General features: G+C 52.5%; 8 protein-coding genes across 8 annotated transcripts; 2 read left to right on the top strand and 6 right to left on the bottom strand.

Annotated features, from left to right (window-relative positions):
* Positions 1–310: 310 nt before the first annotated feature.
* J4E90_009802 (uncharacterized protein) lies at positions 311–1,806 on the bottom strand (the record flags this gene model as incomplete). The annotated part of the gene is made up of 2 exons (XM_051439320.1): positions 311–1,709; positions 1,760–1,806. The coding sequence occupies 2 exons, from the start codon at positions 1,804–1,806 to the stop codon at positions 311–313; spliced, it is 1,446 nt and encodes a 481-aa protein (XP_051286924.1).
* Positions 1,807–4,204: 2,398 nt separating this feature from the next.
* On the top strand, positions 4,205–4,969 carry RRG9 (Required for respiratory growth protein 9 mitochondrial; the record flags this gene model as incomplete). Its single annotated transcript, XM_051439321.1, has 1 exon — positions 4,205–4,969. The coding sequence occupies one exon, from the start codon at positions 4,205–4,207 to the stop codon at positions 4,967–4,969; it is 765 nt and encodes a 254-aa protein (XP_051286925.1).
* Positions 4,970–6,478: 1,509 nt separating this feature from the next.
* J4E90_009804 (uncharacterized protein) lies at positions 6,479–7,864 on the bottom strand (the record flags this gene model as incomplete). The annotated part of the gene is made up of 1 exon (XM_051439322.1): positions 6,479–7,864. The coding sequence occupies one exon, from the start codon at positions 7,862–7,864 to the stop codon at positions 6,479–6,481; it is 1,386 nt and encodes a 461-aa protein (XP_051286926.1).
* A 2,080-nt stretch (positions 7,865–9,944) lies between these two features.
* On the bottom strand, positions 9,945–11,084 carry J4E90_009805 (uncharacterized protein; the record flags this gene model as incomplete). The annotated part of the gene is made up of 2 exons (XM_051439323.1): positions 9,945–10,658; positions 10,722–11,084. 2 exons carry the CDS (start codon positions 11,082–11,084, stop codon positions 9,945–9,947), a joined length of 1,077 nt encoding a protein of 358 aa, XP_051286927.1.
* Positions 11,085–12,305: 1,221 nt separating this feature from the next.
* Positions 12,306–15,277, bottom strand: J4E90_009806 (uncharacterized protein; the record flags this gene model as incomplete). Its single annotated transcript, XM_051439324.1, has 3 exons — positions 12,306–14,914; positions 14,960–15,033; positions 15,081–15,277. 3 exons carry the CDS (start codon positions 15,275–15,277, stop codon positions 12,306–12,308), a joined length of 2,880 nt encoding a protein of 959 aa, XP_051286928.1.
* A 2,048-nt stretch (positions 15,278–17,325) lies between these two features.
* On the top strand, positions 17,326–19,196 carry J4E90_009807 (uncharacterized protein; the record flags this gene model as incomplete). The annotated part of the gene is made up of 3 exons (XM_051439325.1): positions 17,326–18,054; positions 18,103–18,205; positions 18,253–19,196. 3 exons carry the CDS (start codon positions 17,326–17,328, stop codon positions 19,194–19,196), a joined length of 1,776 nt encoding a protein of 591 aa, XP_051286929.1.
* A 529-nt stretch (positions 19,197–19,725) lies between these two features.
* Positions 19,726–19,950, bottom strand: J4E90_009808 (uncharacterized protein; the record flags this gene model as incomplete). Its single annotated transcript, XM_051439326.1, has 1 exon — positions 19,726–19,950. The coding sequence occupies one exon, from the start codon at positions 19,948–19,950 to the stop codon at positions 19,726–19,728; it is 225 nt and encodes a 74-aa protein (XP_051286930.1).
* A 906-nt stretch (positions 19,951–20,856) lies between these two features.
* On the bottom strand, positions 20,857–22,385 carry J4E90_009809 (uncharacterized protein; the record flags this gene model as incomplete). Its single annotated transcript, XM_051439327.1, has 4 exons — positions 20,857–22,045; positions 22,096–22,209; positions 22,255–22,287; positions 22,339–22,385. The coding sequence occupies 4 exons, from the start codon at positions 22,383–22,385 to the stop codon at positions 20,857–20,859; spliced, it is 1,383 nt and encodes a 460-aa protein (XP_051286931.1).
* Between the last annotated feature and the right edge of the window lie 1,185 nt (positions 22,386–23,570).

Raw genomic sequence — 23,570 nt, forward strand, 5'->3', positions numbered from 1 at the left:
GTGAGCTTACACGGAAGTTGTGTTGTTATTGCGATCGAGATTGCTAAGGACAGAAAATGGAGACGAAGACGTGAACTTATATCTGATGAGGCTATGGCCAGTGGAGGACGTCTGTGCGTGTACAACGGCGCTGACTTTACGCAACAACTTGAGGGTGAGTGAACCTCTTACTGTATCAAAGCTGAATGAGAAGGTAAGGCAGGGCAGAAGTAACCGGTACCTTCACCTGGGTATATTCGTCGAACCTCGAGTCTAATAACAGAGCCCTTAACCCATCATATCAATATCATACAAACCTCTACAAGAATGTCTACCACAATCTCCCAACAACCCTTACCGCAATCTTGACCGCAACCAACGTCCCCACCGCCAAAACCCCCACTCCAATCCCCAACGCCTTAAGATTCCTCATCTCATTGCTCAACGCCACTTTCTTCCTCTCTCCAATATTTCCCAAATGCGTCAACGTATCATACTGCGGTACGTACTTGAAGTCAAACGACGTCTCCGTCCCCGCCAACCCCCACTTCGCCTTCACTATCAGCGTCCAGAAGATCTCTTTCGCGCGGTCGATCCTCCTGCGGTCTGCATTGGGAAACAGGCGATACGTGTAGCAGTAGAAGATGAAGAAGAGACATTGACCTGCCATCAGGGACCAGTAGTATGCGGAAACGCGTTTTAGGCCGAGGCGGTCGCAAAGGGCGTTGCCATTTAGCCAGCGGGCGCTGGCGGTTAGCATGTCTGCGGAGGAGAAAGTTGGCGGCTCTTCTTTCAACGCGTAGATGATGTTGTTGGCCATTGTTTTGGACATTTCGGAGGGGTCGACTTCGTGGTAGAGGAGCGATTCCATGATGGCTTTGGCTTTGGTTGGGGTGGATAGCCATTCGTCGGGTGTGCCCATTAGGTAGCCGATGTAGCGCCATAGGGCTAGGTAGTCGTCGATTTCCTGTTTGCGTAGGAAGATACCTTGGCGGGGGAAGCTGAGGTAGATTAAGGTTGATGAGAAAGTTCCGATTGTTGCGATTTGGTCGAGGTCGTTGATTGGTATTCCCCATTCTTCCACGTTAAAGTAGCTAGGCCGTTCCTTTGCGAGTTTCATGATTCGTTGTCGAACTGCGGCGTGCAGGAAGCGGACACGTATTGATGAGGCGAAACCCTCTCCGCCTGGTTTGAGTCCATCCAGTGTTCGCGTACATTGGAGGATGTGCTGTGTAGTCTCAAAGAGTCTGCCTCTTGCGACCTTTGTACTGAAGCCTCCAGTTCTCGCTAGTGTCTCCACCACTCGCGCAGCACCCATGCCACCTAGGAGTGACTGGAAAGTGAGACCAGTCAAGGCGGGCCCACCATAGCGATAGAACACATCCTGTCCTCTGGCGATCTGGTCCCAATCCACCCAATCCGGTACGGTGTGCACCTCGCGCCACAGTTCCGCAAGCTTAGGATCGGAGTTGTGATTTTCTTCCAGCAAGGCGTAAAGATCCCTCTTGGGTACTGGCAATGGCTCTTTTTTCTCTTCTTCGGTGCCCGGAACTGATGATAGCGCGGCGCGGTTGCTATCGTTCCTTGGCAGAGCACCCTTGTGCGGTGGCGAGATGGCGTTCAAACGATCAAGACATTCCTCTGCTAGTACATCGTACGAAAACTTCATAGGCTTCATTTGCTCCGGTGTAAGATGTTCAGGCGTCCATTCGAATCGGTATCCCCAGCAGCTGATGGCGGTTAGTATGCGCCATCGATTGTCTTCCGCTTCTGGACGTACTCTTTAGTGTTGGCTGTTCGCCTCTGGAACACATTTGGCATAGCCATGTTTAAGTAAATGAGAGAGAAACACAGGTGAACGACGTCGACACTGTCAAACACTCAGATATTCGACAAGAGATAATCATTACACGATGTACGGCGAAGATGGTCCGTCATATGATACCGAGGCCCTAGCGCGCATGGGTATGAGGGGATCCACTTCCATTTTTGCCGCGATCGCCCCGCGATCGATCTTGCAAGGAAACTGCAACGGAAGAGTTCGCTGTCGAGATAGCGTGAAGATGCAGGAGGCACTGACGCATGTTCGTTGATGTCACCACTCCGTCGCGTACTAGTGCGGAACAGATTTCGAAGCCGCAAGAGCGAGCCGGTTCCGATGTAGCGTCACACCTAGTGCTAGGTTAAACAGAACGCACCCTTCATACCAACGAATGCTACAAGTACATTATTTGTGATAGCCACCGTGCCGCAGACATGCATCCTAGAACGTGAATAGCGGGAGCCTCTCCACAACCCAGTACGTGTAATACAGTGCCGCGACTTGCTTTGACGGCGTCCCCAGCGTACTCTTGCTCACGATGGCCATGCCGAAATCGCCAAACCAAAAGAGGCCGCAGCTGAGCAGAACTGCTGCAACACCAAATGTCGCACAAGTTCTGAACTTGGAAGAAATGCATATGAAGATGCCGATCAAGGTTTTCAGTCCAGTCAAGCCAATCCATACAAGTAGGACAATAAAGATGGCAGTACCGAAAAGGCTTCCGACGTTACCCTCGTCTTCTTCGACTGTAGAGTGCGTATCAGTCTACCTTACACACACAAATGAAATCAGCACAACTTACAGGGAAACTCGTAAAAGGCATAGACGGAGAAGCACGACACCACTACGAGAGGAATCGCCCAGAAAGATGTCGAGTCACTCCAACCAGGAGATCCAACGCACATGCGATGTATGTGGATGATATCTATCAGAGCATGAAGTACGATTTGCATCCCCGCAAGTATCAGCAGGGGACGAGAGCCCTTTGTGCGTGCCATCGTAACTCCAGAAAGGATGATCGAGATGAGCGATGATAGTGTGACTACCGCGATGTTCCAGCGTTCCTTTTCCAGCGCCATCCATGGAAGCAAAGGCCTTCTGCCGAAGAAGTGACAGAGGATTACGTAGAAGGTCAGGCCATGGGAGACCGCACCGAGGACACCGTAGGGTATGCCGTAAACTTCGATGTGCTCTCTGAGGTTCTTCGCGTTTGTGGTAACGAGGTCGCGGGGCTCGGGGCTCGATATACGAAGGTCGGTCGGGAATGCGTCTGCTGCGAATGTAAGATAGGCCCCGATGAGTGCTATGGTGAAGAGTTGGCGAAGTCGTATGGTCATCTTGGAAACTGTTGATTGCTTGCTGTGGGGAAAGAATGAGAGTTCAGGGCAGGGTGGTTTAGAAGTCACAGCCAGAAAACAGGAGGAAGCAAGCACATATTTGAGCTGCTGTTGTGCTCTCTTTGATGTGTCGTATGAGATGGTCGCCGAGTTGCCATCCCTCAATAAAACGACTTCCACCGAAGGCGCACCGCGACCTGCGCAGCGTTCTACATTTGGGCATGAAGTTGAGGATTTTGTAGCACACCGTTTACATTAGCGAAAGCCTTCCGTTTCTTAGGGTAATTTCCGACCAATGGAAAAAGCCATTCGAGTCAGCCGCAGTTTGCAGCCTTGTGGCAGCTACCGTTACTTGTTCAGCAGCCGCTGGGTATGTCTGCGGAGACTTTTTCGATATCGTGTGTACATGGAGTGAAGCTGAAAAAGGTTCGAATTGACGAGAGCTGGTCGCAGGAAGCGAGGTGTTGTCTTGGCCTTTGGGGGCCGAAGCAGTGCAACGATGAGGCTATTGTTCGGTTTATGGGAAGTAGGAGAGGCTGGAAGTTGCTTGAAGAGGTAGGAGTTCGAGAGAGCATAGATAGTAACAGAGCATGACAGAAACGGTGAACTTAATGAATAGGAGCAGTGAGAGACTGGCTCAAGCTGTTCATATAATGCGCCAGGCAAGGAAGGACCCAAGATACAAAGGGATGAGATCGTTGGGATGGTCGCATGAGCTCTTGCAAGCGCTGCTGTTAGCGCCAAGTAGTATTGCTTGTATCGCGTTCCGACTTCCCAGAGATATCGGCTACGAGCCTTGAGGATGTTGTCATGCGATAAGATGAGGCTCCTGCTTTCTCAGTAGTGGCGACATGAGCGGATCATTGTTTCATGAAAACACATAAAACTTTCATTTCGGTAGTGTCATCGCCTTGACGTATTGAATGTTCCGTATTCAAGTCTATGACTGCGATGTTGGTATTAGAGCGCATGTTAGTCGCCCGCCTGTGGCAAGAGGTGAAGGTCCGTGCGATAGCCTAAGGAACTTCGAAAGGAAAGCACTATCGATACTCAAACTCCAACAACCATGAGTTGCCACAATTGCGCCAGAACGACGCTGACCCTGTTCATCCGCTCTTTTGTAAATAGCGAGCAAGTCCTCGCTGCTCGACGACCGCTGCCCCGTCCGCAACAATCGCGGTTCTCGACCGATGCGCGCCGATTGCGCAAAGTAGGGCCTATCATACCCACCGCGGAGCCACAAACAGCGGAACCAAAACAAGCCGAGATAGAAGATGCTCTCACGGGAGAGTTCGAGCGAGAACGAAGGCGCGAGCGCCCAGCATGGGCTGTACAAAAGGAAGCGCTGAAAGAGAAGCTGGGAGGCGAGGCATGGAGCCCGCGCAAGAAGTTGTCGCCCGACACCATGGAAGGCATACGGCATCTGCACAGCACACAACCTGATAAATTCACTACACCCGTCCTCGCGCAACACTTCAAGGTCTCGCCCGAAGCCATTCGCCGCATACTGAAGAGCAAGTGGCAACCTTCCGACGCAGAATACGAGGCCAGGATGGAGAGATGGAATAAACGTGGAGAGAGGATATGGTCCAACTTGGTAGAGATGGGTGTCAAGCCGCCGAAGAAGTGGAGAGAAATGGGTGTTGGTCGGGCTGAGAATGGGGAGGCGCCCAGGTGGAAGTCAAGAGAACGGAACCAGGTGGATGTTAGGGATAGCGTCCACGACGACTTTAAGGAATACGTTCCGGACGAGGAGCTCATACCGACTGTGGGCAAATCTGGGAGGTCGAAACCGACGACCAGCCGTGTGCCGCTATTCGAGAGACTATAAATGGAAGAATTTGGCATGCGCAATGCTCATAGCAATCACACGTCCCACAAGAAGCCGCTTTTGGTGCAGACGTGATGACCTTACAAGGCACTACCTTGCAGGCAGTTGCCCACAGGCTTGAGAACCCGGTGCTTCTAGATCTCTCAGCCTTGCGTCGCTCCTCCACAGCCTTTCCAGCACGCCACGTGAGAGTGCGGGGTACAGTCACTTCAGGCGCTCATCACACCCACACTCTTATCATCACCGCTTCTTATTTTTCGGTATGCGCCTACTAGACACGAAGGAGCAAGGGTGGTGTGATATTGGTAAAGAGGCACGGGACTATGCTGTGTTGTCACATCAGTGGGAAAAACCAGGAGAGTATGGGTTTAAGGATCTGGAGTCGAAAAAACCCATGAGCACGAAGATTGAAGCTTTCAGGCAAGAGTCCAGAAAGAGAGGATGTACGCACTGTTGGGTGGACACATGTTGTATTGATAAATCGTCGATTTCGGAAGACAACGAAGCAATCGCTTCGATGTATTTATGGTTCAAGAACGCGAAGTTGTGTTGCGTCCGTCTAAATGACGTAGAGGAGTCCGAGAATAACTTCGCCAAGGCAGGTTGGTTCACCCGGTCTTGGGCTTTACTCGAACTACTTGCTCCCAAGCCTGAATCGACGTTTTTCTTCGACCGTGACTGGAAGCTTCTGGGCTCTAAGACGGAGCTGTCTGCGATAATCAGCAAAGTCACCGGAGTCCCTACCGATGTGCTCCTTCACGAGCGTGACCCAATGAGTGCCACGATTGGCGAGAAGCTATCTTGGGCATCAACACGAGATGCTTCGAAGAAAGAGGAGGTAATCTACGCTCTTATATCTCTGCTAGGCCTGCGAATGGCCATGCGACCTGGAGAAGGGCAAGCAATGGCGACAATGCGCATGAAGGAACACATACTAGGGAGCCTGGAGGACTATACGGTGCTAATGTAGAAAAAGCCTCTGGGCCTGGCACATGGGCGTCGCGTCGAGACGGAAGACTCTGGCGAAGATCCCGAGCGAACAATGGAGCAGCCGATGTGGAGTCAAATACATTTACATTCACCTATCGACCTTGTCTCCACCGAAGGTCTCAAGGACTACATTCCCGGGTTAGGAAAACCGCCTGCTAGCCCTCAGCTGACAGGACGTGGGCTCAGGGTCACACTTTTGGCAAAAAGTGTCCGTTCGTTCATGATTGCATGGACATACTGCACGCAGAAACGAAACGGAAGGCTTTACGCTGTCTGTATTCGCATCGTATCTGTTGGGGCAGCTATGAACACGCAGGATGCGTATATCAGAGGGGCTACAAGTGGCCTTGTTTGTTACGTCTCGGTCGATCGCTTGAGGTCATTTCATTTTAAGGATGTTTACTTTGACATTAGCCCGGAGGTCTAGAAAGTAAGCCTTAGGGATTGACAACTGTTAAATTACTCCTCTAAACAGAGAGTCACGATAGCACATTCTAAAACTATAGCGCCCACTATCCCTTACTCATGGCTGATGTGAATTCTCAAGCGCCCATCTCGAAGGACAGTCTCTACCACTTTGGCATTGTGTTCTTCCCAGAGATGAGGTAGTACAAGCTTGGCATCTCCATCTCCCAGATTGACTCCATTCCTATAACGTTCGTAAAACTGGGGCTTGATTTCCGTCCAATCGTCACCACGCACAAGATCATACCTCCATTGGTTCTTAGCGAAGTGACAGACCAAAACGAAGGTATCAAAAGCGTCTGACCACTCTGACGATGAGTAATGCATATATCCCACGAACACACCAGTGTGCCCAGCATACAATATCTTCTCCGAAGGCGACCAGCTGCCTGTAGGCTCTACGCAGACTAACGTCAGTTCTTCTGGCGCTTGGATAGGCAGGACATGTGTGTCGATTGTCTTTGACTGCTCGAGGGAGAGGATCTTGACGTGAAAAGATCTGTCCGCAAGTTGAAGTTGTTGTCTTCCTTCGTCACCACTAGCCAGTGGCTCAAGCCTCTCACAAGGTCGAGCGCGAACGAATAGGTCCATCCCGACCTGCCGGAGGAATACGGCGAGGTTCTCTCCCTCGATGTATCCATGATTGACTGGCAGCAAAAAGTAGCCACTCTCTTCATCTTGAGTGAGCGGCAGATGGAATCGTATGCCGCGATTGGTGATGTTGTACTCTCGAGACTGAGCCAAAGCATCCGGGCTGAAAACCAACGTGTCCATCCTCACAAACAGCTCTGGAGAGGTCGCCAAGAGACCAGTGTACTTCTGCGCATTGTCCTTGCTACGCCATGCAAAGATTGACATATCCCTGCTTTGCTTGATGAGCTCTTCCTGTAGTCGCAAGAAAGCTTTATTTCCTTCTCCGTATAACAGCGGCATGTTGATATCAAAGATACCAAGTAGGCAGTATGCGGTGTCTTCGATGTACTTGGTTTCACGAGAGGATGCCCACGACATCCGTACTGCTACTGGGACATCCTCAAGTAAAATGGAGCCATTCAACACCCCGCGCTGGATTTTCGCTGCAGCCTGGATATCCTCGCTCAATTCGATTTTGTCGCCACGACACTGCCAATTCGCGTCGTAGAACTCCACGCGCTTCGGGGCCAGCAGTTCCTGAAGCGTCCACCCGCGTTTGAACCACCTCGACTCCCTCAATCCATCTCTCGATGTTGGGTCCCAGTCCGATAAGAACGCGATACAGTACTCGGCTTTTTGGTAGTATTGAAACATCGAGTTGATGGCCTGTGACACTTCCGCACTGCTTGTCTTGTCGATGCAGCATGTATCCATCCAGAGATAGCGATATCCTAAATCCAGTGCGATTTTGCACGCCTGCTCAACTTTTGAGTATCCAATTCTTCCCGAGGCTGAGTCTGCTCTCATGTCTTGGTAAGTGACTTCGCCTTGACCCCATGTATGAGACAGTATCGCATACTTGTCAGGACCACTTTCCCCCACTTCTCGCACCTGGATGAGCTCCGTATCGACGAAACGCATGATAGTATGCGCGATTGTATCTTGATCAGCTACAGGTTACTAAAGATCATTAAAGAGAGGTGTATCGTCAGACGATGCACAACCCTGAGATGTCAATCAGGCTGTAAATTATGTAACAAGCCTAATGTTGACGTGGTTGGTCGACTTGTCTGAGCTACGTCAGCGGCTGCTACGGATAGGTATCGTCAGACAACGTTCTTGCTTGAAACGCAGTGGTTTTAGCGGTAAGGGTTCCGAGGCTCCGACAGTGATGCTGGCGGTATGAACAAGTTGCGGCCAGCGGCAAGTCTACAGCCGGCTGCTGTATGGCTCCGATATCTTTAAGGTCGCGCGATGGCTATTCTCTTCGTAACAGTCTCAGAAAACCTAATTAGGTTGTTTTGGGGAATAGGAGAGTAGTCACACTGTTATATACTATGCAGACAGATGGCGCGGGCGGTTCTCCGTTAATGTCATCTGTCGTCTAGATACCACCATCTCTCAAGCCCACCAAGAGACTACTCATGTCGCGAGGATTCTAGGGCTCATAAAGTTTTGCAAAGCATTGAGTGCTCTCAGCAATGGATGTTAAACCTTAAGTAGCGAGGAAAGAGGCGCAGCATCAACATGTTACCCTTCGATAAAAGCTACGGATGTGAAGGCTACATGGGCTCTACAAACCTCCGATTCCGGGAACGGCCACAAAGCGCGTGCAAGCCACAGCAAAAACGGTCACCCAAAAGAAATTCTGGCGGGGATGGTGTAGTGGGTGCTGGACCGGGTGCACAGCCCTTGAGCTCTAAATGATACCTAGGTAGCAATCCTGCAAAGTCTCCGATTTCCGAAATGACTACAAAGTGGTGGGTGCAGTCTGACTTCGATGGTGTTTTTTAGTGGAGACGGAGCGCAGGGAACCACACGGCGGGTCCTCACTAAATGCAGCCCGAGGCGAGGAACGCTAAGAATGCGCCACATGCCACCCGACAACACATTCTCACTTCTGTCTAACGGTCAGCCACTCACACACCGTCCGAGCCTTGTGGAAGTTGCAGTCAAATGCAGTGATCGACTTCGCGTTGCCGTTTGGGGTAGTCGTAGAGAGCACAGGCTTTCGGAGCAAGCGCCTTCTGGTAAGCGATGGGATGCGCCATTGGCCCATTGCTGTACGTGCTCGAGGCCACCATGTGTAGATAAATAGATCATTCCCCTAGGAGACCAAACAATATGTAACAAGATTCTGGACATTTTGACTTGAACTATTCTCAATCATTCCTATACATTACCACTACCATCACGGAACTATCCGGTCACCCCGTCGGTGTAAGCAAAATGGCACATCTATGTACATACTTACTCTTCTTGCTCTTATTCCCAGTTGATGGTATCGCGTCTCCAACACTGCACATGCCGTTGAATCAGAGAGGAGTTGCTCCTATCGACCATCCATCCGCTGTCTGGTCCAACGAAGCAATCTTTACATTAGTCGGCGTCTGTGTAGCTGTTGCCGGCATCCTAATCGGACTAGTATCTTCGCCTAAGATGCGGCAGTGGCTATGCCTGCCACTCAAATGTAAGCAACCCTAATCCTTGCTTCAGCTTCCGGTGAGCTTTGTGCCTAGGTGGCTGACATATATGTGGCTCACGAAGACTTTTCGAAAAGAAGACGAATGGAAAGATTACAAGTACGCGTGAACGCTAGGCGACAGCTGCAAGAAGAATACAACGAGTACCTCAGGTTCAACGAGTTTCTGGAGATGCGAGGAGAGTCCTCAAGAGCTAGTCGCCCTCGATGATAACGGGAGCCGATCTACTCAGTGCGTCAAATGTCCACAGTGACGGAAAGCACATTCTTCTTACTCCATGTTGTTCTCATCCTATCTTCCGCAATGTATCTATCCTGCATATACCCAATCGCGTTTAGCGAACACGATCTTGACCAACAATACTACCCATCATTGCAAACCTACCACTATATCCAACTACCCATCTACTCCGTCATGTCCAGCACAACCCGGCCCTGTAGCTTGCCCGCATGCATCTCATTGAAAACATCGGTAAGCTTATCCATCTTCTCTGTCCTGAAATGAGTCTTAACAATACCCCTCGCGGCGAACTCCATCGTCTCAATGGCCTCCTTCCGCGATCCCACAGCTGATCCAACAATCTGCAGCGCTTTGGCGACCATGACACCAGGGTTTGCGCTCTTGATAGGTACAACGTCGCCCTCGGGAATACCGACACATACGACGCGACCGCCGAAACGAAGTAGGTCTACAGATTGAGCGTAGGCCATGTTGTTCGCTGTGCATACAACGACGGAGTGAGCACCGAGACCGTTTGTAAGTGCCTGAACAGCCTCGACCATGTTCTCTGTGCCGTCTACGGGGATGAAGTGTTCAGCGCCGCTTTCCATGACGATGTCTTTCTTGGAAGAGTGGTCGATGCCAATGACGCGGTGGCCGATTCCCCTGGCACTGAACTGTACGGCCAAGTGACCTAGTCCACCTCCAGCACCCGATATCACGACCCAAGCGCCTGACTCGGCGTTTGTCTTGCGGAGCGCGGAGTAGACTGTCACACCTGCGCATAGGAGCGGTGCAGCGGCTGCGGAATCGAGGTCGTCGGGGATGGGTGTGACGTAGTTTGCGGGAGACAGGACGTATTGTTGGAAGGTTCCTGGGGTGTAGTATCCTGATACTTTCTATGCACCTGCATTAGTGATCGCGGTCCAGAAGAAAATGGTCATAGGCATGGGGAAACTTACTCCTGAGAAACACGAAGCGTCCATACCCGCCCGGCAAGCCTCACACGCCTCACAAATTCCCGCCATCCACTTGATTCCCACACGATCCCCCATCTTGACTGCCGAATTCTCTGTTCCTGGTCCCATCTTTACGATCTTTCCTACGCCCTCGTGGCCACCTACTTGGCCTGCTTGCGTGGGGAAAGGTAATGTTTTCCACGAGTTCATCATAACGCCTAGATCGGAATGGCAGACACCGGAGTGTGTGAGGTTGATCAAGACTTCGCCGGCACCAGGCTCGGGCATGTCGAGGTCGACGATTTTGGTGGAGATCGAGCCTGGCGCATCGTAGATGGCGGCTTTGTATTTAGAGGGGAGGGACATATTGGGTGGTTGATGTAGTGTACTGCACGATATAGAGACGATTCGGACGAGACGATGAGGGGAGGGGAGGAGGAGCAGTAAGAAGGAGTAGATTGAAGTCGAATTGAGGCAGAATGAGAGACACCTCCATACATATACCCTTCCCCGCACCACCCAAGCTCCATAACGCGTCGAGCTACCCACACTGACTCTCCCCTAGCTAACAACCGTATCTCTACCCCACACCAGCCCCGTCCAACACAATAGATACGTACCCATTCGCATACCTACCTAGATGCAGCACAGCTCTCTCACCCGCAAACTACCTCACCCATCTACCGGACCAATAACACTCTTGTCATATTCGGACCGCAATCCATGCCCAGCTGTACTTCACGATAAACACACGCGTCAGCAAGGTACAGCACAAGGTATCCACAAACCCAAGGTTAACTACCTAAACAACCGAAGCCGAGGCAAACAGCCAAAACGCGTGACCATATAGAGCTGAAGTTTACCCCGCACCCACGATTGGGGGGAAAGCTGTAAGTGGATTGGGAACGAAGGACCGAACTAGACTACGTCAGGCGGGATGCATCTGAGCGCGGATGTGGGGTTGAGCCAAGACGTCCGAAGTTCCGTTGCTGCACATATGAGTAAGCTAGGGGTATAAGAAGTGGATCTGAGCGGAGATTGGGAAGTATCAAGGCGTGCAGTCGATCTACAATTTTTTCTTTGGTGATACAGTCGGTGGTTTGGATTTTGCGTTCTTATGTGTATGGAGTCTGGGACGGTGGGGTAGAGCTTGTGGTGATGCGACTGTGGCAGCTTCAGCCACTGAACTTTATTGTGGAAGGCGCGTCATTGTGGCGACAGATCTAATCAACTAAAAAATTCTTTGAATATGTATACGAAGATAGTGGTTGTGAAGGGGTTGAGATGGATCTAATGGACAGCTATAGTACAAACTGTCTGCGCCCCATCCAAAGCATCCATTAAAAGTTTAGCAGCGTATGCACATGCTGCGTAGCACCTCCCTTTCCTTCTACTAGAAAAGCGTATCGAAAAGTGGTATAGTACAGAATCATTCGCGCATGTAAGCGTTAAGGGCGTTAGAAAGGGAAAAACTCCCAAAGAACAGAACACCTTGAGGACCACTATATGATCAGGATATACCACGAAATTCCCAATGATGCTTCTCCGTTCCATGCTAGAAATATGTTGTGCGCCGTATGTGAAAATTTATGCACCCTGATTAGTTATGAAATGGCTGGCAAGAAGCTCGTCAGCACTGGGACGCTTCTCGTGATCGATGAGGAAGGTCTGGGCCAGGAAGGTTCGGGCGTCGTCGCCGGCGTTGTCGGGAATGGTAGGGCTAGCATCGCCACTGCCACCGATCTTGAAGATGGCCTGCAGTTGAGTGCAGTTAGGATGCGGGTGACTTCCAGTAAACATCTCGACGACCAGGCAGCCGAGCGACCAGATATCGGCTTTGCGGGTGTAGGCCGTCTGTCGAACGACTTCTGGTGCCATCCAGAACACTGAACCTTGAAGGGAGACGCGCTGAGCTCCCTTCTTGCCGCCACCCAGTGTAGAGGCTTCAATGCGCTTAGAGATACCGAAGTCGGAAATCTTGACCGAGCCCTTGTTGTCGACAAGGATGTTTGCACCCTTGATGTCGCGGTGAATGATATCCCGGGAGTGAAGGTACGAAAGACCGGTCAGAATCTGGCGTACGAAGTTCTGAATGAGGGATTCGCCGAGCGGGCCGTAGTTCACCAGCATGGTTGCCACGGAACCACCTGGGACGTACTCGAGGAAAATGTTGAGATGGCTCTCATCTGAGTTGGAGCCGAGGTACTGCACGATATTCTTGTGCTTGAGTTCACGCAGCAGGCCGATCTCGTGTTTCAGGGCTTCGACCATGTTTGTCTTCCTACTGTCCATCTGGGAGGCGCCAGCTACAGAAGGAAGCTCGACCTGCTTGACGGCCATGAGCTCACCGGTGACGGCATGTAGGGCAAGGTAAACGCTGCCGAAAGAACCTTGTCCGATGAGAGCTCCCTTCATGTACTTGACGTTGTCCCAGGAGTCCTGTTCGAGATACTCGGCCAGTTCATCGTCTGACTCTTCGCCATCCTCAGCAATGGCCTCAGAAAGGCGTTTGTTGAGTGAGTCGCCGTTCTCAGTGTTGCTGCTACTGCTACCCGTAAGGCTGCTACCACCGTCGTCGAAGTAGGATTGTAGAGTGGTGTTGCCCTCCGGATCTGTAATGGCAAGGGTATCTGATTCACCACCAAATGACACATACGACTTTCGGTTGGGTTCAAGAGGTGACTCCTCGTCGAGGGGTTCCAGAACAGAAGATGCCATAGAGTCACGGTACCCAGATTGGTTGGGCAGGCCAAGCCGCATGACCGAAAGTGGGCGAAGTGGGCGGGCTTGAGCACCACCTTGAAGCCAAGTGTCGGCGATGGATGGTAGTGGCGGTGCATCCTTCAAGCTGGAAGCAACGCTGAAATTGGATGCCATCGATAGACGCGAGGCCGCGCGGCTGAGGCGGTGAGAGCGACGTATTGACATGCGGACGGTCTTGTCAATCTCATCTTTTCCGACGTCAGGGAAGTAGGAGGTCAGGTCGGACGTAATAAGTTCGCTGGGAGGTCGAGCACCGTAGAATTGCTTGAGTTTCCGGGCACGAGCTTGGAAGACTGGTGACCTGTTTGGATCAGAGGGTCCTTCCAGATTCTGGGCTGTTGAGTTGATGTGGCGTTCTCGTTCTCTCGCGGATGTTGGTGATAGAGGGTAGCTGACGGCAGCAAGAGACTCGCCCGTGAGCTTCTCAATCTTGATCTGGCTGCGGTTGCTTGACGGTACGTAGACGGTGGAACTCTGCTGGAAGTTCTGTTGCGCATAGATGCCAGCCGCGGCCTTCAGTTGGTCTTCGTCCGGCTCACCAGCGTGAACCTTGCGAAGTATTAACCGGCCCCTCTCGTGTCTGTTGGCATCCTTGACTAGTCTGAAGAGCTCGATGTCACTCAAGCGTTCAGATAGTGAGGGATCCGGCTCTGGACTGTTGAGGATGTAGAAGCAGTAGTTCTTGACATGGGCGGTGTTGAGGTGGCCCTTGGTCAGGGTCTTCAGCATGACCTCCTCGGCCGTCTTGCAGCCTTCGATGTTCACGACTGAGGTGCGTCCGCCATCGTAGATAACACGGACTAGCGCCTTGTCGTGTGGCAAGATGGCGCTGTTGGTGGCACTGTCCACGCTAGGACTCGCACGAACGTGGTGGGCGAAGCGGGCTGTCTGTGGTGTTTCGGTAGGTGTGGTGCGTTGGTTGCGCGAGAACTGGGAAGCGATGTTGACGGAGCTGCTCGAAGCACTGAGGGGATGTGCGCCATATGTCTTGTTGCCAAGCTCCTTGGGGCTGTTCATTCCTCCCTGCCGTTGTGACCGAAGGTTCCGGGTTTCTTGGTCGACGAGAGGAGACGCGGGACGCGAGGGAGGTTTGGCACCGTATGCGAAGCTGCTCAAGTCGGAGTTCATTATCTGTCTCGACATGCGCTTCTCAGTTCGCGAGCTGACGGGATTCGAGTTGGAAACGGGAGGATTCGATCGTGCAGAGTAAAGTGGGCGAGGGGAGCCAGAGGATGGCGGAGTGTAGGCTGCGTTGTCGAGCGTGGCTAGCGATTGCCTATTTGATGTGCGTCTTGAGGCTTTCTTGTACTCCTTGTTGCGCAGCTGCTTTGCTTGCGAGCCGATGCGGACGCGGTCGCCGACCTTCTTGATGCCCATGTCCTTGAGATGGGTCTGGTCCATCTCCATGAGGTTCTCGCCGTTGATGTGGTTGTCTGGGGATGTCAGTGGTCGCTAGCATGATGGGCTTGGTGACATACGCTTGAAGAGGTCGACATACTGGGCGCAGTTGATGCGCTTCAGCCAGTCACCAACTTTGTCCTCGTCCCAGTGTCTGTCCATGTTAGTGGTATACACGTGGCTGGCAGCTGTGAGGCTCACCTGATGGCGTCGGGAGCGTCGTATATCTCCGAGAACTCTGACTCGGTGGGAGAAGCAAACATGGACTGCTCGGCCCGTGTATTTGAGGCATGGCTGCGGTAGCCGGAGAGGCCGCCGTTGTATTGGGCGGACGACTGCGAGGCACTCCCACTCATGGAGGGCGCGGGATACGGAGACTTTGCGGCGAGCATGGCCATGTGTGCGGATGTGGATGTTCAAGAGTGGTGGACTAATTAGGTAGGAGGTAGGGCGGTTGTCGTACGTCGGTCGGTCGGTCTGTTCACGCTATCTCATATATGCATTATGGTTGCTACGCGTGCCAGGATAGAAGAGGGTCGTAAACAGAGGGCGCTGCGGAATGTAGGGTGCGGTAGGATGCGGTGTTGGCTGCGGGTCTCCGGCGTCGTGGAGTTGGGGTGGGTTGCGGGCGGACGGCCTTGTCTTTGTGGAATGGGGGTTTCGGGCTTCTTTATTGCGGCGTACACGGGCGCCCGGGATGCTGGCTCGGAGAGGTCGACGAGGGCAGAAACAAGACGCGGGCTCGAAACAGAGGATGATCCCGTCGTCTGCTGAGGGCCAGCGCGAGCGCGGAGACACCTTTTGCCATGGCTCCAAGCCTGAAACGCTAGCGGGTTTGGGGTCACGGCACTCCGCCAATCGCACGCGCCCCAACTCGGCGCTGCCACTGACGGCGCGCCCACACGGCATTGTCTTTATCAGCGCGCGCAGCGACACACCACAGTCACTCAAGTAACGTCCCGCGCCCTCATCAAAGACGCGTGTTGAGCTTCATGCACCCGTTGCTTCGCATGTCTCTGTGATCGTCGAGTGTTGAGCCAGCGGGCGCTTGTATGCATGGGGCTCCGGCGCCGTTAGCGACTAGCCCGCATCTGCCTCACCGCAGACCGACTTAATATAATCTTGGCTGCCTCGCAAAGATGTTCAGGGACTGCCTCGCCAGCTGGAAATAGTTGCAGGCCCTGTATCCATCCCGGTACCTGTCACTTGTCATCTATCTGCCATTCTGCTCGACCTCGTGTTTCTGTTTGCTGACTCTGCCTGGCGCGTTACAGACCGCTGCAACGCGTGGACAGGCAAGATGAAGATAACTGGCGCCTACGCATGCTGTGCTGCTTCACTGGTTCTGCGCCTGTTCTCACGCACACTGTCTCACTTCAGCCGCCTCACTGCTCGTCACTCGCGCCCCACCGGCACCGTATCATGGGAACTTGAACAGATCACCACTACAATACACAGTAGAAACTCTACTAGAGAGCAACAAGAATTTATTATTCATGCTAGTCTAGAATATACATGTATATCAATGCCATGTTTTAACTTGCTTTATTCGTAGTACACATGTTCGGCTCCTCTTGTATGAGCCCGTAACCGCCCCGATGCGCATAAGCCGGCCGTCTGATAAGGCGTCCTCATGCCACCGGCTCGGCACCCCTTTTGCGCTGTTTCTCATAAGGTAGACGGGGATGAATGGGTTGACTGTCATGCCGTGACCTGGGCGCGCAGTGGCCAGCAGCTGGCAGCGCCGTGTGGTTGAAACAAAAGGCATGCAAACGAGCGGAACATCGCCGTCACTGACAGCTGTCGCTACCGCGCTCAACGTGCGCTAGAAGTGACGACTACTAAACCAAACAAACATAATTACCGCCAGTCCGCGCTCATCGTGCCCCCAATCCTATGCCCCCCAATCCTCTGCTCCTGAAGATCCTCTGCCTGTCCTGAAGATCCTGCCCGTCTGCCCCTCGGCTGGGGTCGACTGCAAATAGACGTGATGACGTCCTGCTATTCCCAGGCCTGCGTATGACGCAGCAGTCGCCCTGCACCCAGCCTGCGGTGCGGCACGTCGACGGCACTGCACGTAGAACATGGCCTTTCACAGCCAGTCAAACCCCCTTCAAGACACGCTTGTCCGACCTGCTGCTTGTTGCCCTCCTCACACTCCCTCTGCCCAGGGTATCGCTGCCTTAGAAAACGAAAAGCCCGCAATCCACCGGGCTGAGCCGTGTTTGTCACCACAGCCTTTCTGCCAACATCTTCTTTCTTCCGTGCCCACATCTCCATTTTGCTAGTCTTCTCCAGCAACCTGTCACTGTCGCGCGTGCATGGGAATTCTGCAATAGCAGCAGCACCTATTCGCTGCGCTCCACAAACGGTCGCCTACTCGACAACTCCCACCTCGCAACGTCATACTGCAGGTGCTCCCGAGCGCCTGCCATTGGGCTCCAGCATGGCCTACCGCGACCAACCCGACCCTCACCACGCTTCCTACGTATCGCCCTTTGACAAACAATACTACGACCGCGGGAGAAGCCCGGACTACGGCACGAGACCCAAGTCTCGCACTGGCACCAATGCCTCCGACTCTCAGCCTCGTGACCCCAGTCCTGCCTGGGACCGCCGCAGTTTCGACAGTGGCTCGCAGCCCATCCAGCAGCCACTGAAGAATGCCATCGGACATGCCTTTGACAAGTCTGATGCTGCGCGGGTTGTCGACCCAGACCTCATTGCTCAGATTACGGAGCAAGTGAAGAGGTCCGTCTTGGACGAGATCAAATCAAGCGGCATGGCTGGTACTACACAAGCACAGAACATACCCGTCTCCCCGCAGCAATGGGTCCCGCCCTCGCCAGTGTCGACATCCAACTCGATTCCGCCTCGAGACGTGTACACCCCACCATCCCCAAAGCGCACCGACTTTTCAAGCCAGCAGTCTCCCGAGCGCGACCCCTTGTATCGCGACCCACTGCTGGATGGCAATAGCGACCTGCCTACCCCGCGCACTGAGCGAAGCGCACCAGTAGAGCGAGAACGGCCATCGGCGCGACCAGGCCCCGCGCCCAGGATGATGACCGAAGACTATACTCCGATCGAGAAGATGTGGCAGCGACTGTTCGAGCCAGACGGCCAGCCTCTGCCGCGTCTTGGCCAGCTCTTGCGTGGACTGGCTCTGCACCTGGTGCGTATCCCTGACTATGAGAGAAATCATGGGCTAACGACGATGTAGATTGAAGACTACGAACCCAAGCACAGTCTAGTCATCTCTCCAGCCAAGATGCTCAAGTTCTATGAGGAGGTCAAGCTCAAAGATGAAATCTATCCATGGCAAAGTAAGCAGGCGCATGTTCATTCTCTCAACACATGCTAATATATGCAGCCATCTTCGGGGACCTCTCGTATTCTGCTCTTTCCAAAGTATATCGCGACATGCGATGCCAGCACCATCTCATCCAAGAGCATCCCGCAGAAGCGCCTTACATCCCTGCGCTTACTCCCGAAGGCTTCCAGGAATGGATGACGACCATGATCCAGGCATATCCCGACACCGAGTACGAACGATTAGTAAAGGCCATCTTGGACATGCCGATCAGCAACGCAGACGATCGGAAGGAACGGTTCCCGAAAGAACTTCCTCGTAGGATGTTCCCGACCATCGAGAACCTACACGCGCAGCAAAGATGCGCCGCAGCCTTGTCCGCTGAGGGTGTTGGGCCGCTTCGTAGGGCACCTACCTTCCCACCGCCGCCGCCCAAGACCCAAGCCCCTCCCCCAGGACCCAGTCTCGAACGCGAACGTAGTCCATATTCCTCGAGGCCCGAAGTGAGGCCAATGGACTTTGAAGATGAACCCATGTCTACATCCGTACCTATCGAGCGGGAGCGCAAGCCTTACTCGGCCGCTCCTGGTGGCGGAAAATCCTATACCGAAGACATGAGCTCCAGCACCTACTCTGATACTTCCGCGAACGAGAAGCGTCGACGCGCGCAATCGAATGCCGGTCAGGGACCGTGGGGCGCTCCGCCTATGGACTCCCACTATCACCAACAGCCACCTCCCCCTCGTGGCCCGAATGTCCGGCCGCGGAGCCCAAGCTTCTCCAACTTCGGCACTCAGTCTGATCCCACGGTGCGCGACATTCCCAGCAACTACTACGCTTCCAACATGCACAATCCCGCAGATGATCCCCATCGCCGCCGCGAGTCTGACAACAAGAGGCACACCCGCCAACGAAGCGGTACCAACGGCATGGGTGCATCTTTTGACTCTCAGGCCCGATCCGTGTACGACGACGACGATTACTCGAGATCGAGGTGGAACTAAAGGAATTGAGAAAAGATGCCGCGACTACACCTGTCGCTACTAGTCAGTCATCTCGTTAGATGACGGGCTCGCATTGCGCCTACCAAATTTATGACCTTACGACATATACCCCGAGTTTCCCGGTCGCTGCAGCTATTTCCTTTCTGCTTTCGGTGTATATCTGGTTTAGTCAGAACTCATATTGTCTGTTGTCTGTACTGGTTTCGTCACATACCCTGTTTTGCTGTTACGATTTCCTTGTCTGGTTATCTTGTCGAAAAGGACGGTCGCTGTACAATGCTACGCGGATATCTTGGAGAGACCCCGGAACGTGTTCTTGCTGTTACGCTTGTGCAATGCAACGTCACCAAATCCAAACATGAAAGGCATAGCCACGTTTGAATGAATCTAAAGTCGAATGTCATGTGAAAAGCATGCCTCTCAACGTGTATTACTCTTCTTCCCCATATCCTTTCGGCTTCTGCATTACGATTCCATTGGAAAACATCTTTTCTCATCACCACTTCATTTCGCCCTTGTCATTCACGCATCACTTGACCTCCTCGTCCTTCTTGACACGACTCTCGTTCTTCTTCGCCAGTTTCCCAACCCATCGACAAATCCCCACACCCATCTTCACCGCCTTTGCCCGATGTGTCTTTGCCAGCCTGGCTTCTTCTTCCTTATCCAGATCAGACATGGACTTCAGCTGCTCCTGCGACAATATTCCTGTGAAGTCCTCGGCTGGTTGTTTTGAGGTTGAAGGCCGCGACATGGTTTGAGTTGGATAGGTGCTGGGTTGGGTTGAGTGGGTGGAGTGAGATGAGCGGGTTGAATGGGTGCTGTGCTTATAAGATGACGGGTATCGTGGTATCGGGCCGCGGTGTGGTGTCGCGCCGAATTGGATGTGAGATTGTGATTGTGATGTGCGTGCGGCCGTTGGAGGAGATGGCATGTTGTTGGTGGTGGTGTTTGACGACATGTTTTGTGCTTGGAATGTGTGCTTTGTTGCGATGGCTAGCTGAACAGTCTTCTCTTTTGGGATGGTTGTCGTTTTATAGCAAACAATGTAAAGTAGAGAATGAGGACAAGGGAAATTCATTTCAGATGGAGGTTGACACACTACTGGATATTAGTTGTGTGAAAGTAACTATGCTGCGCATATACACTGCTGACTTTGTTGTGAAAGTAAAAGGCCTTTGTGACTGGTTGCTTGGTTTGGTGGGTGGAAGTACGCATGAGTCACCGTGATTGAACCATGCCACGAAGACACTATTTGGGGTGATGGGAATTTTCGGCAAAGCTCCGTTTTATTTTATGACACGGATGAACTCTGGTTGGTAACTACACGATATTGACGGATGTCCAAGTATGAAAGACAACGCAACTCCGCTGACTACAACGCCTCAGTTTTAGGGTTTCTACATATGCGAACGCTACCTAGGCTGACTAGAGCTTGTAGTCTCTCCCGGAACTCCATGAAATTATCAACCCCGAGGTATTCGCTCTGTTCTTCTTACAACTGCCGTCTCGTATCTCCATGCTGTCGTAATCTTGCCATCTTTTTAGTCTTGGAGAAGACTGTGGAAGATGTAATGTCCTGATCCAACGCAGTTTGGATATGTGACTTAAATTTGAATGGTTTGCACATCCACTACCGCAGGCGTAGACCACATTAACCTCACGACCCGCTCGCCTGCGCCTGTCTGGCAGCAGCCTTTGCGGCTCGTGCCCAGCGTTTCATCGGCAAAGAATTGTTGTCTCCTTCTTCGTCGTCGTCCAGAGTCAGGGGAAAGGTATGTGAGTGCCCGCGGCCCCCACAGCTTGGACTTATTCTCGCTCTGTCCTCCTTACACGATGCGCAGTGACACGCAGAACAATTCCCGTTGAAGAGTCCATGTTTCCAGCTTATATTTGTTGTAGAGGTTGGGATGTCTGCGTTGAAAAGATCCTGAAGTGACGAGGCTGATGACGAAATCTCGTCGAACGTGCGATGTGGCTGTTTGGACTGAGCGGGGTCAGTGTATTGTGGGGAGATTGTTTGGTGAGATTGACATACCTGCGCCGCATCTCGACTGCTCACTTCAAGATACTCCGTCCAGTCCTCTCCAGCTCCTGTGCTGAACGTCTCATACCGTACTTTCACATCTGCGCCACGATCTCTTGCATGGCGGTATACTGGTTCCACCATCTCGTACAGATTGCGCTTAATACCGGGTTGGTGCGGGATCCATTCGGGAGCAAAGACGCAAAGTTCCAGCGTAATAGTATGATCAGCATGTTTGAGCGTCGTCAAGCCTTCTAGACGGTCAAGATACATCCCATACGTGGATGCTTCGTCCAGTATTTGATGTTTTGATTCGGCTGCTGTTGGAGTCACCACACCCGGTACGAAGTACTTGGCTTCGTTTATGAAAGCATCGCTACGAATGTATACACGTAGATGGCGGACGAGATAACGGAAGTATACCCCCGGCCGGATCTCGGTATCCAGTAGTTCTCTAACGCATAACGCGTCATTTGAACCGCGGAAGTAGAATGGCGTTGTTCGCAGCGCTAGGTTTTGAATTTCAGTACTGGTTTCTGAACCCATCACAGTGACAGAGAAGTAGAAGTCCTGCACGAATGGGTTGAGGGTGCCACGCGTGACTATCGCATGGTCGCTCGCTTCAGCGTTGCCAGGTTGTAGCTTTCCGTTCGTAAACGGTTTACCGGCAGCTTTCGTTCTCTGGATGATAATCGGCTTGCTGGTGTCAAAGACATGCTCGTAGATATTCTCACGGAGCTCCAAGGGGAGCGACGCGTGGATCTCGCTCAGCAGAGGTGCGATAAGCTGACGGGAGCACTGTTCAATGTCGGCTTTGATTTGACTTGGCCATGTTAACAACCGCTTTTACCATCGCAGACACACAAGACTCACTTCTTGATGGCTCTTTTCCGATTTTGTAAAATTTCGAGCTGTTCCGATCTGATGAATTGGGTTACCCTCTGTTCCGATCTGGCGATGTGAATGACTTTGATTTCATCAGCGATCCTGAGAGGTTAGTGGTAAGCCTTTGAGACAGGCTAAGGTGCATACTGCTCATGAGTCTGCTTGAGCAATCTGCTCTTCCTAGATCAAATCAGCCGTATATCTGGAAATTGCACCAGGTAATTGATTTACTTCAGGATCGTGCGCTGCCATTGCTCGGTGCACTGGTTGGCATCCATATCTTGCTAAACGTCAATCTCCCGCTGTCGGATCTAGAGCGATCGCTAGTTGCAGTAGCGCTGGGTTCGGGAAAACAGAGATGAAGCGTCGAAACTTTCTCGACATCACGATGATACTAGACCGTATACATGTTATGCCTACCTCGTTGCTAGCGCAGAGTACAAAGAGTGGTAATCAGCTCTATGCGCAACGTTACACAGCATGTAGCGTGTTATCTCTTCCAATCGACTGTGTCGACTACCCGAAATCCGGGAGCGGGATGACAAGACTCTTTATGCCAACCTTTGAGTATTAGCAGCGTCGACACGCTCTCATACTATCGAAGCCAGCAAGTACGACCTCCAGGCAACAGGTCGCTACGACGCATAAGCGGTTGAATTGATGCCCTCTTATCTCCTTACGCGTTACAAGGCCAAGCTGACAAAAGATCTGAGAAAGGTTCCGATGATACGAGCCGAAACCACCGTCACGGATGTGACCGGCAATCAAACGATACGCAACAGGGTCGCAGTCACGGACCCTCGATCATGTGCGGACTAAGAGTTGATCGGGGCACGGCACTAGATGTGCGATGTCGAAGTCCGTGTGGGCCGTAGTGTGTATCACCGCGCCATACGCCCACTCATATTCGCATGCGCACGCCTTACACGAAGGGTCTGGAGGGGCCAGGTTTCTCCAGAGGTCTCTGATCATTCCGCTTCGGTTGAAGATATTCTGTGTAGCCAACAGCCTCACCCTGGTAAGGCCAGCACAGCTCCTTGCAGTGCGACGTCAGCGACGTCATGGTCACAGCTAGAGCGAACCTTGGATCACCGCTAGTCGTCCAAGGACCAGGCAGATGCAAATGATCAGTGATGTTGGGGTCGAGAAGCTGAAACAAGCGGAATTCGATGCACGGTGCCGTGGGGTTTCGACATACATGAGGTGTGCCTGGTGCATCAATAAGGCGCAGTGCTTATAGAGTAGTTCGAGGCGGACGTCGTGTCCGGCACAATGGCCCCAAATTAGTGCGGCACCAGGGCTGAGCAAGCAGTCGCGCCGCAAATAGCACGGCCCCAGCGCCAAAACACAACAACCTTGGATGTCTCTGATTGCTCCACAGTGCTATGCCTCACTACAATGCATCCTTGTGATAACGTTTATTGCGCAATGAGGAGCCGTATATGTCCCGGGGGCGTGCGTCA

This window comes from Alternaria incomplexa (genome assembly GCF_024043165.1).
Source record: "Alternaria incomplexa strain BMP 0042 chromosome Unknown scaffold_17, whole genome shotgun sequence".
Lineage (NCBI taxonomy): Eukaryota > Fungi > Ascomycota > Dothideomycetes > Pleosporales > Pleosporaceae > Alternaria > Alternaria incomplexa.